The sequence below is a fragment of the Hemiscyllium ocellatum genome, chromosome 9 (assembly GCF_020745735.1).
Source record: "Hemiscyllium ocellatum isolate sHemOce1 chromosome 9, sHemOce1.pat.X.cur, whole genome shotgun sequence".
Classification (NCBI taxonomy): domain Eukaryota; kingdom Metazoa; phylum Chordata; class Chondrichthyes; order Orectolobiformes; family Hemiscylliidae; genus Hemiscyllium; species Hemiscyllium ocellatum.
Window position 1 is genome coordinate 43,016,018 of NC_083409.1, and position 12,589 is coordinate 43,028,606.

General features: G+C 41.4%; 1 protein-coding gene across 1 annotated transcript in view; it reads left to right on the forward strand.

Moving 5' to 3' along the window:
* crb1 (crumbs cell polarity complex component 1) overlaps positions 1-12,589 on the forward strand; it is a 163,657-nt gene that overhangs the window by 81,182 nt on the left and 69,886 nt on the right. The window contains exon 6 of the mRNA XM_060829555.1: positions 715-897. Within this exon, the coding sequence (XP_060685538.1) occupies positions 715-897 (183 nt within the window). The remainder of the gene's footprint in view (positions 1-714; positions 898-12,589) is intronic.

A 12,589-nucleotide genomic window follows, 5' to 3' on the forward strand; every position in this document is an offset into this window, starting at 1 on the left:
TGCTCTGAGTCAAGGCTTCTTTTTTCGTCAGACAGTGAAACCTCACCGATGTAGCATACAGCAGAATGGAACATCTGATTCCTATGTTCTGGAATAGCAATAGTGGAAGGGTGAGAGGTGGAAGAATTGATGATTTTGTCACACAATACAAAGATGGAAAGAAGACATAGACTCAACAAAAAGAGGTAGAGACAATCAACATTAAGACAATTAAGACAGCAAGATTACAGAAAGGAGATTAAGAGAGAATGTACTAAAAAGAAAGAGGACATGCAAGAAAAAGCAGAGGAAGGGTTGGAAATATGAAGCCATTCCTTGTTGTTGAGTCAAAAGAATTGGAATTGCAGAGTAGCATTGTGGGTATACCTCCACCCCATGGACTCCAGTGGTTCAAGGAGGCAGCTCACTCCCACTTTCTCAAAAGCGATTAGAATGTACACTAAACATGAGCCTCTTCATCCATGTCTGCATACCATGATCAAATTAAAGAAAAGGAAAATGATAAAAAGAAACCCATGTAGTTCACTGTTATTTCTGTAACTCAATTATCAAAAGTTTTTAAAAAGTTAGAATTTAGTTACACTGCTCATCTTCTTCCCTTAAGCTCAATTTCACCTCACAACTCTCAGATGGAAACGGTTGTCTCACCATGTGTTTCTGATTGGTTTATCAGTGGGAAAATTATTATAAATATGAATTTTGTGATTTATGCAGGTTTCACAGGGATACACTGTGAAATTGATATCCATGAATGCTTCAGTAATCCTTGCCTCCATGGAGGGGAGTGTATTGAGCTCTCCTGGAAGATTATGTATGGAATTGGATCAGAATTGCCTGCAGTTTTCAGCTATGAGCACGCTGCTGGCTACATCTGTAAATGTCAGCATGGATTTACCGGTAAGCTCACATTATATTATGACAAAAATGTATTCTTTACTTTGTTCCCTGACAAATAATACTCTCCTGTTGGCTTTACATGGTTTAGACATCATTAAAACTTGTTTATTTGCATGTTAATTTCACAATGCATTCATCTTTTTACTTAATGCTGCTGCCACAGTATGTATCGTGTAAAAAAAAATATTGGATGTACATGGAGCTCTTTGCAGTGTAATTTATGGCCAAACACAACAAAATGTAGATTAGATTACTTACAGTGTGGAAACAGGCCCTTCGGCCCAACAAGTCCACACCGACCCGCCGAAGCGCAACCCACCCATACCCCTTACCTAACACTACGGGCAATTTAGCATGGCCAATTCACCTGACCCGCACATCTTTGGACTGTGGGAGGAAACCGGAGCAAACCCACGCAGACATGGGGAGAACATGCAAACTCCACACAGTCAGTCGCCTGAGGCGGGAATTGAACCCAGGTCCCTGGCGCTGTAAGGCAGCAGTGCTAACCACTGTGCCACCGTGCTGTAGTTATGACCCTTTCAAGAGATGGTACAACAGCCAACCTAAAGCCGACAGCTAAAGCATGACAAACTATACTGGTCATTATTCCGTAACTCATTGGCTTACCTCCCCTTGTAACTATCATTCAACTGGTGAGACACACCAAAGTTATATTGTTGGTCAGACTAGAACTATGGTAAACGTTTGTACGGAATTAGTCATGTGAAAAAAAATCCCAAGTAGAAACTGGATGCAGTTCATTACAAAATAGATATGCTTGCAAGAGCTACTTGATATAAATGGATTAACTTCGCTGTTAGATTGTTAATGATCAGAAGCTTACTATATCTATATTCATCAGTGGCTTTACATCAGTGCAATAATTTAAATAGACTATAACAGTGTAAATCTTCGAGGAGAAAGTGAGGTCTGCAGATGCTGGAGCTCAGAGCTGAAAATGTGTTGCTGAAAAAGTGCAGTAGGTCAGGCATATAACGTCGAGTTTCCTGTTCCTTGGATGCTGCCTGACCTGCTGTGCTTTTCCAGCAACACATTTTCAGCTATAATAGTTTAAAACCTGTTTGAGGGATGTCCTGATTTAGCATTCCAAAGAACAGAATCACTTTTACCTCAGTAGAAACATCTAAAAGAAGAAACATCTACCAAGAGTTCTCATTTACTTCATAAGTCTCCAGATATTTCCAACTCGGCACTGGTCTCTTAAACTGTCCTTCCCACCTATCCGCTCCACCTTCCTCTCTGACCTATCACCTTCACCCCCGACTTCATCTACCTATTGCATTCTCAGCTACCTTCTGCCCCAGCCCCACCCCTGTCTCACTTATCTCTCAGACCTCTTGGGTCACCCCCTCATTCTTGATGGTTATGCTCAAAACGTTGATTCTCCTGCTCCTAGGATGCTGGCTGACCGGCTGTGCTTTTCCAGCACTACACTCTTCAACTCATCTCTCAGCAGAAGCAGATCACAATGTAGAACAAGCTCTTAACCCAAACTTATAAAATCCTAAACACAGATAAATCAGCAGCAGCAAACTGTACAGTGATAAAACTACTGAAGTTTAAAGAACCTCAACAGAGACACATCTTGGCTGAAATAAGAAGGTTAAATCACTATTCAATCCCAGGATGACAAGACTAATTAAAATATTTCAAATGCTGATGAGATTTATTTAAATAAATCTCAACCGACATCACAAAATTGATTAGCTTCAACCTCTATTAATGTAAATAGTATTGCAGGAAACTGGGTGAATTATGGGATTCAATTGCAGCAGGTTAGTTAATGTTAATTGCAGATGGATGTTTGGAAGATCGACTGCACTTGGCCTATTGATGTGCCCTTGGGATGATTCATACTTACGTCAGATAATTAGTCAAGAGATACTAATCAACGAGAATAAAACAAGTTGGAGTACACAGGTGAGTTTGAAGGCTGCAGATGACAATCAAAGCTGTTAAAAATTTAACATTGGTTGTAAGAATTTAGCTTTCGAGGTGCCAGACAAAAGTTCAGCTTTGATCCACTATGATTTGCATGCAGGACAGTGCAATGGACCATCTGATTTATTTGATGTCTGTAACATTCATGACAGCAATTGCCACATGCTTAACCTGGAATTTCACATTGTGCAGTGCAACAACAGCATTTTCTATTGGCCTGGCAAAGCCAATCCTTCCAATGAATTTTGTAGTGCGGATTTCCTCTTTTGTTGTTGTTAGTTTAAATCAGAGACCAAGTCAGAGGGATCTCTAAGAAACTCAGCAGTGATGTTTTAAGACAGTATAGGCAGCAAGGCACATTGAAGACTTCCCACATTCTGCCAGAGGAAGAGCTGATGCCTGAAATGTCAACTCTCCTGCTCCTCGGATGCTACTTGACCTGCTGTGCTCTTCCAGCCCCACACTTTTTGACTTCTCACAGACTGCAACAGGAAGTTAAAGACATTGATTGTTCTTTTTTATGAATTCTACAGAGAGCAGTATAATAGTTTGGGACATGCATGTCAGAAGCTGAAGCATCATAAAAAATAACAGACAGAATCCTATAGGGGTCTGTGAGACGGGCTACAATGAGATGTGGGAAAAGTCAGGCAACGAGTATGGCAAAGCCCATCCTGATGGCTAGATTGTCTCATCCATCTTTTATTCTTTTCACAAGTGGCTTGGTTAGACTCGTTCAACAGTGGCAAGTGCATATGGATGTCATTACTGATTGTTAAAGCCACAATTCAGACTCCTACCTCACCAAACAAGCTAGACAACAGGGAAAAAAAAACAGATGTTGCTGGACAAACTCAGCAGATCTGGCAGCATCTGCGAAGAGAAATCAGAGTTAACGTTTTCAGTCCAGCGATCCTTCCACAGAAGAGTTCTGAGGAAAGGTTACCAGACCCGAAACGTTGATTCTGATTTCTGTTTGCAGATGCTGCCAGAGCTGCTGGGCTTTTCCAGCAACTTCTGTTTTTGTTTCTGATTTACAACATCCACAGTTCTTTTGGTTTTTTACTTAGACATCAAGGAAACCAGAGTGGGTACCTGGGTGGATTGAGCTCTTCACTTGCTTCAAACTACCTCCATATTGAACACCGGGCAACACGTCAAGCCATGAGCCAAGCCAAATGTACTCCTCCTCCTCCACTATGTGTGTTTGCATCTACCATCTATTCATGGATCATAACCATCCAGGCACTTCTGCTATGCAGTAAGGTCTGGAAGCACAGACTGACGTTGCTGGGTGAAATTGAAAGAGTGTAGTGAGGGAAATTATGCATGGGGAAGGGTAATCAGCTCGCAGACTGGACAATGCCACATCTCAGGGTTGATCCCTTGCTCTCTTACTGCTCACTCACTTAGCACATGCCTACTTGCCATGCCATGCCACATAAAATTGGTGCAATCACAGAAACAGAATAGAATCCCTACAGTGTGGAAACAGGCCCTTCGGCCCAACAGTCCACACCAACTAGCCAAAGAATAAACCACGCACACCTATTCCCCTGCCCTATATTTACCTCTGAGTAAGGCACCTGATCTACACATCCCTGAACACTATGGGAAATTTAGCATGGCCAATTCACCTAACCTGCACATCTTTTAGATTGTGGGAGGAAACCCATGCAGACACAGGGAGAATGTATAAACTTCACATTGACAGTCGCCCAAGGCTGGAATTGAATCCGGGTCCCTGGTGCTGTGAGGCAGTGGTGTTAACCGCTGAGCCACCATGTGGCCCTAAAGCAGTTTGCCTTGCTGGTCAGCACTCCCTGCTCAAGAAGGTGGGTTTCTTGCTGTGTGCAATGTCAACATCACACCCCAGCATATGCCAGCAGCTTTACATAGCAAAAACACTACATATGTAGCTGACAGTCAGCGGTGTATCCAACTCCAAACAGAGTGTTCATCAATATAGTTCATGGAGGCACCAGTCAGTCAGGGCTGCAAGGCAAAGGCAGCTTCCCATACTAACCCAGGGGATTGCCACAGTCTGGCAGGTGGTCAGAGAGGACTGTATCTCTGTAGTGCAGGGAGTGGGTCACATACAGTCTGTTGGCTTTCAAGCGGCAAGTCTAGGGACAGGGGTAGGACTGATGAAGCTGGAGAAATATATAGGCAATACAGTCAGCAATCTGGGCACACCCTGCGCTGTAACATCACGAGAAGCACTGGGCCACATTGGCCTGAAGGGCACATCCACAGAAACTAAGGTGCAAGTGGGTACTGGGGGAGGAGAGGATGGGATTAGAGGCTGTATCCATTGTACTGACCCTCAGTATCTTACTGTTCAGGAATGGGGGCAGTCAATGACCACTCTGAGCTTGGGCATCTCATATGCCAGGGTCTGGAAACAATGTTCGTACATGGATTCGTTAGGCACATTGTGAAGGTGATGACAACAGGCTCTGAGGAAGGGGATGTGGCTATTTAAAGGCTCACTGACACAGTCAGCCAGAGAACCTTTGGCAAGGGACCAGTTTCTGTCATTTTCTGTCGACACTGGAATTGAGAGTGTGTAATGTGCAGAAAGTGACTGCAACTATGCACAGACTGGATGGAGTAAGTGACCAAGGCCGTGATGGAGGGGTTGCACCAATGCGCATACATTGGGCCTTGAAAGGATAACAACATAGGTTACAGATCCATGAAAGGTGGAGCACGCAGGCTTGAAGGCTGTTTATTTCCTTATAACCTTGATCTTCTCTGGGTGTGGCACCTCCCTGGCAAAGTCATTGCTGGACAAACCTTTCACAGCTATGTCTTTGTACACAAAGAGTCAATGTTGGAAATGTTGACCCAGAAGGGCCAAAGTTGTCAGCAGCACCTAATGTCACATGTACCCATTGCTCCCTTTGTTTGCAGGTGCTGCAGTGAGCTGTTAGTGCAGATGCCATCTAGTATGACTCATGAACCACCATGAACCATAGCTGGCTGATTTGGAAATGCATGGACCCCAAGGTGAGGGTCATAGTGCCTCACATCCCTGCCTGCTGCTCCTGCCCCTCCCTGTGCATGGGGACAAACTCCCTGATTGCTGAGCCCACCAGGAGGCTGCTCTCCTGCCTGGGCCTGAGCAGGAGACTGGTCGCCTTCCGAGAGCCAGTGTCCTGGACCATTCCTTCCTCGGCCAGCTATGGGGCTGAACCAGTGAGAGGCCCAGCAGATTGGGAACCTCTAGCACAGTCCTAGTGAGGGGCTCAGCAGATTGTGAACCCCGCATTGTCCCAGTGAGGGGCTCAGCAGATTGGTAACTCCACACTGTCCTAGTGAGGGGATCAGCAGATTGGTAATTCCACACTGTCCTAATGAGGGGATCAGCAGATTGGGAACCCTGCATTGTCCCAGTGAGGGGCTCAGCAGATTGGTAACTCCGCACTGTCCCAGTGAGGGGATCAGCAGATTGGTAACTCCACACTGTCCTAGTGAGGGGATCAGCAGATTGGGAACCCCGCACAGTCCCAGTGAGGGTTCAGCAGATTGAGAACCCCCCGCACTGCCCCAGTGAGCATCTCAGCAGATTGGGAACCCTGCACAAAGGGGGCAGTTAGTGGGCTGGTGGCGGTTACAGGAGGCAGCCTTTTTTGCTGCTTCCTCTGGGTCGTCCGTACTCTCATCTTCAGAGATCAAGGGTTCAGAGGCCATAAGGTCATCATGAAGCTTACAGAACCCGCAAGATATAAAAGAGAGGTGTTGCATCATTGGAAGTGGTGTGCAATGATTGAGAGTGGCAGCAGAATTAATGGGTGAGTGGCAGTGGTGCGCAAAGTGGTACTTACTCGTTTGGTGGGACATGGATGCCTTGATACCCCTGCACGAAGGAGGTCTTGATCTTTTTTCCTGCAAGGGGTAGGATTCTTGCCATAAAATGGAGGAGGACCAAAATGTAGGGCACTCTCGTGTCTTGCCGATGGAGTGGGTACAAAGGATACTGGGGTTTCTGTGAATATTGAGTGAGTGGCATGTTGTTCTGAGAATGGAGTACGGTAAGCTGGGGTGGAAATCAGACATGAGCGACCCCATGTGGGCACAGTGGGCAATTAATATAGTGATTTTGGATGAAAACTCATTCGACCTTATGGTGAAAATCCCACGAAAATATCCAACGCAATTCAAACTTGCCCAAAATAATGTAAGATTCAGCCCTATATTTCAGAAGTTCATATAAAACAACTACTAAATTATCATAATGAAAACAATTGACATAGCACATACGTAAAGTGATTTCCAGGTAAAGAATGGTCATTCAGCTTCAATTTTGACTTAAGTGCTCCTAGAAATCCACTTACATGTCACTAACAAAGCACAATCACAAACATTAAAAAAAAAGCGAGGTTCACAGTAATTCTAAGCATTTTTTAAAGACTGCAGGGATTCCAGTAACAAATGTAATGCAGGCCTGTTTTGTGCTTGTGTGGAGAAGTCACAGTATTAGGTTCGAAAGGATACATAATGAGCAAGCTGGATCTTCTGATCAGCTGTGTACAAGGTACAGAAGCGGAAAGAAACGACAGAAAATCTTAAACTTAGTTTCCTAACAGCTTGAGGCAAACGCTGACAATCCAGTTAGCTAATTCATTATTTAAATTTAAATCATTATGAGTGGCCTTTTTTAATGCTCATCTGATTAATTCTGCAATATTTCACACCAAAGTTAAAATTTGAGTGGCTCTAAATAGATAAGTTATTTTAATGTAGAAATTGTTACGTGTACATATTTTAACAATTTTATAAAGAGATCATTTGTGAGGATACTGTCAGTCAATGGCTCTCCGAAACTCACACTTATAACATTGTATATAATTAATTTCTCTCGTCACAAGTGTAATTCTAATCATTTTAAGGAAGCAATGTCATTGCATCTCGAACGTTTGATCTGAACAGGTGGAGAGTACCTTTGCATTAAAGGACAAGATTCCACCTTCCAAGTTATATGTAAAAATATTGAAATTTTCCTTAAAATTGATAAGCTAGCCTCTTATCAAATTGGATTCTTCCTGCATCTATTTCACCCATAAAGGAAGAACTTCCACTTATAAAGCACCAGACATGATCTCTCAAAGCACTTTACAGCCAATGAAACACATTTGTTGGCATCCAATCTGCAAACATCAATGTGGTAATGACCATATAATCTCTTCTAGAGATATCTGTTGAGGAATGAATATTGATTAGGACCTGAGAAAGCATGGGTTTAAACATCTCATCCAAATGACGAAACCTCTGATAATGCAGATTACCAGCTCAGGTCTCTGAAGTCAAACCTTAACCCATACCCTTTGACTAAAGACGTGAGTGTTATTCATTGAGCCATAGCTGACCCCCAACAGCTTAGCTGTAACAGCCTTTAAAGAACAGAATGGTCAAATCTGTAGAAATGTACGAATGCAGATTTTTGTCGAAATTAAATGCTGATTTTATGGGGTTCTTTTGCCTGATGGAAGGAACTCTAGTTAAATTGGAAAGGAAAATGGAGGGTTCTTTTCCTGTCAGGTGACATGTTAAACATTTCACAATAACTGGTATTATACACCTTTTTTGATCGTGTTATACTTCCAAAGGTACTAGTAATGAGGGTAATCAGGTAAAACTTGACACAGTACCAAATAAGGAGATATTACAACAGATGATCTAAAGCTTGTCTGAAAGGATAGATTTAAGGAGCAAATAAAAGAAAAAAAAGAGATTTGGAGAGGCGGAGAAGTCTAGGAAGGTAATTCATGAGTTTAAGGATCTGTGAATGAGGACATGCCTTCCAATGATGGAGGAATTAAGACCTGTGATGGTGTAGAGTGATTGGAGGATTTCACCCTCTTGGAGGGTGTGGAGCTGGAGGAGTTTGGACATATAATGAAATAAGACATAAAGAGATATGACAAAAATGGTAACAGTTTTCAAGATGTTGCTTAACCAGGAGTCAATGCAGGCCAGCAAGTAGAGGAGAGATGGGTCATAGGGCTTAGTGTGAGTAATAACATACACAGCAGACCTTTAGATTACTTCAGGTTTACAGAGCACACAAAGTAGGAGCACAGTCAGGAGTATTTGGATTTGTCAATTCTACAGTCAGTGAAGGGATGGATGAAGGATTCAGCAGATATGTTGAGTCAAGGAAGGGATGGAGAGTTTGGTGATATTATGATGATGGTGGAAAATGGAGTCTTAGTGGTGGTGTAGATAGTCTGCTGTTCTACTTTGTATGAAGCATAACAACATAGAAAATGATTTGTAGGTATCGGTGTTGGACTGAGGTGGACAAAATTAAAAATCTCGCAACACTGGGTTATAGTCCAACAGATCTATTTGGAAACACTATCTTTCAGAGCATTGCTCCTTCATCAGGTGACTAGTGCTCTGAAAACTAGTGCTTCTGAATAAACCTGTTGGACTATAATCTGGTGTTGTGCAATTTTTAACATAGAAAGGAGGAACATGAGTCAGCCATTTGGTTTTACTCCACCATTCATTATGTTCAAGATTGATCATTTAACTCTGTAGCTGAACCTGTTTGAGCCCCACGTGTTATATCCAACTCCTTGTTGAAATCATACCATACTTTGGCCTTGACAGCTTTCTGTGGTCATGAATTCCACAGGTTCACCACACCCTGGATGAAGAAATTTCTCCCCATCTCAGTCCTTAATGGTTTACCAGGTATCTTTAGAGTGTGATCCCTGGTCTGGACACCACTGCCATCGGGAACACCTTTCCTGAATCTCCCAATAGACAATAGGTGCAGGAGTAGGCCATTCTGCCCTTTGAGCCAGCACCACCATTCATTATGATCATGGCTGATCATCCTCAGTCAGTATCCTGTTCCTGTCTTATCCCCATAACCCTTGATTCCACTATCCTTAAGAGCTCTATCCAACTCTTTCTTGAAAGTATCCAGAGACTTGGCCTCCACAGCCTTCTGGGGCAGAGCATTCCACACACTCACCACTCTCTGGGTGAAGAAGTTTCTCCTCAACTCTGTTCTAAATGGCCTACGCCTTATTTTCAACTTGTGTCCTCTGTCTACTCCTGTTGGAATTTTATCAGTTTCCGTGAAATCCTCCCTCATTCTTCTGAATGCCAGTGCATACATTCCTCACTGATATTGGTTTGAGCTGAGGATTTGGGAAAGAAAGCAGAAATCTTTGGAAGTTGGCAAATATTATTGTTTATTTAGACATGGTAAAGTTTAACTATGTACAGGTCACCTGTCTCCTGAGTGATTCATCTTCTAGAATTTATGAGGTCTTACATTAGATCACAATGATAATATAGACTCTTTTACTTCCTTGTTCACAATAGCCCTTTCCAGTACAAAATATGATCAAAACCTCACTTTGAAGTAGATAGTTGTTTGGTATTTTAACATAATCATCTAATAATTTGTTTTAAGCAGAGTAATAACTGGATTAAAATAGCATACAAAGTAATTTGATGTTTGCAAACATATTAAGCAGTGTACTACCAGAAGATAGTAAACATTCAAATATGCAAATCATGATTCACAATGTTTGCTGTAACATTATATCAACCTTTCAGTTTGCAGAAGTAAAAATTAAACACTGATTAATTGTAAAGTTACAAACACATACGCAGCATGTTTGTGAAAAACAGCTTTTAATAATGTATATATCTTGTAAAATTATTCATTCCTTCATTGGGCATCCCTAGGAGATGAGGATGACTCCCCTCCACTGTTCAGGCAGAAGATGGTTGTGTGAAGGGGTGGGTACCACATTCAAAGTAGAAAGATTGGAAAAGGGTGCACAAAGAAACTAAGATGATGGTCGGACTACCTAACAGCAAAGATTGAACAAATTGAAGCTCCTAACTCCATAAAAGACTGAGGGCTGACCTAACAGAGGTCATTAAGCTGGTAAAAGGGGCTGATATCGTAGACCTAGAGACAAGATATTTTCATTTGCAGTGAACTAGTGACAAAAATATTCGATAGTCACTAATACTTTAACTTGAGAATTCGAGAAAACCTTTAGTACCCAGAATAACTGGTAGAAGGAGCAATCTTCCTGAAGGAAAAGATATGATAAATAGCAAACAGACATTCAAGGAGAAGCGAGTTAAACAAATGAGAGGAATAGAGGGACATATTGTTGGCTTCAGATGAAGATGGTTGGGAGAGGAATAGAGTATAATCACCCATAGATCTGTTGAGCAGAATAGTCTGTTCATAAAATCTAAAGGTTTTGTAAAATCCTCATTACATTTTCTGATTTGATTGCTACTGGCCTGAAGTGAAAATGGACAAAGTTTTTATTTGGACCATTCCTGACAGTTCATTTCTATGGCAAATACAAGAGAGACAATACTAAAATATAATTTAGTGGCTTAAAGTGTATTCATTCCTTATTTTTAAATGCTTCTAGTTTTGTTGTAGTTGATGGGAACAACCTAAATGGGTCACAGAGACTGACTGCATAAAGTATTGTGTAAGCAAGGAATTTACTGATTCTTAAACTAAGCCTTGCTGATCAGGCTTTCAGAACATTTCACGCTGAGCTGAGTCAGCAGGCATTGCAAACAAAGGAACAGTATGTGCAGTTAGCACACAAGTTAACAATGAGAAATGAACTACAATCAACGGGTGTTCAATCGACATTGGACTGGAGATTTTTTGCATCTTATTGGCAAAGAGTTCGAATGCAGATCTTTGTATTTTAATCACACTGGGAGCAATGGTCTCATCAGTGAATAAGACTTGCTTCATTTTTATGATTGTCATCACAGGTAAATTTTGCTAAAAATATACTATTCAGTTAAAACCATAAGAGTAGCTACTAGTGCTGATAGTTTAAAACTTGGAGGGTATGCGGAATAGCTGATAACATTACAAATAGACAGGTGACCTTTTAAGGGTTGTTGCATTATACATGGCTATTGTTACTTCTTGAGTTATTAAATTTTAATGTATTGTGCAAAAGCAATAAGCTAAAATTGATACTTTTGAGAAAACCATCGTTGCATGAATCTGGATGAATCATAATCATAGACGATTAATATAGTTTGAGTTCAAAAATATTTACCAGTTTTAGAAATCTTCCAGATCATGGATGCAAATTGCTTTGCTGTGTTATTGAAGGGGAAATGTTTTGTTTGAGATTAACTTCAATTAATTTTTGAAACAAGTGTGTTATGTTCATAATCAAGAATCACCAAGATATTTGTTTTTTATGTATTGTAACTAATAATAGCCTAATCTTCATAATCCACTAAACAGCTTTCCCTTTAGCCTGGTAGGCATCAAACACATCATTTCCTGTTTCCCTGCAAAATGTCAACAATTTAACCTGGCTGGCTAAAACTACTTCTATTTCCCCAAAATACCATTTTTGCAAATGTTGGATGTTGGAATTCTGAAATAAAAGAGGATGTTGAAATGGTCAGGTAGCAACTATGAAAAGAGAAACATGGTTAATGAATCAATCAGAAATCAAGCTGAAATGTTAACTCTGTTTCTCTTTCCACAGATGTTGCCAGACCTCCTGAGTATTTTCATCATTGTCTGGTTTATGACTAACATAGGTCACTTGGACCCAAAAGCCTGTTTCTGTATGGTTCATTCTGAAAACATATGTATAGAGGTCACCACCAGAATGCACTGCAGAAATTCTCTTTTATGCCTGCCTTTCCCTGTTGGTGCTGGGAGGTTCAGTTTTGTTGTGTT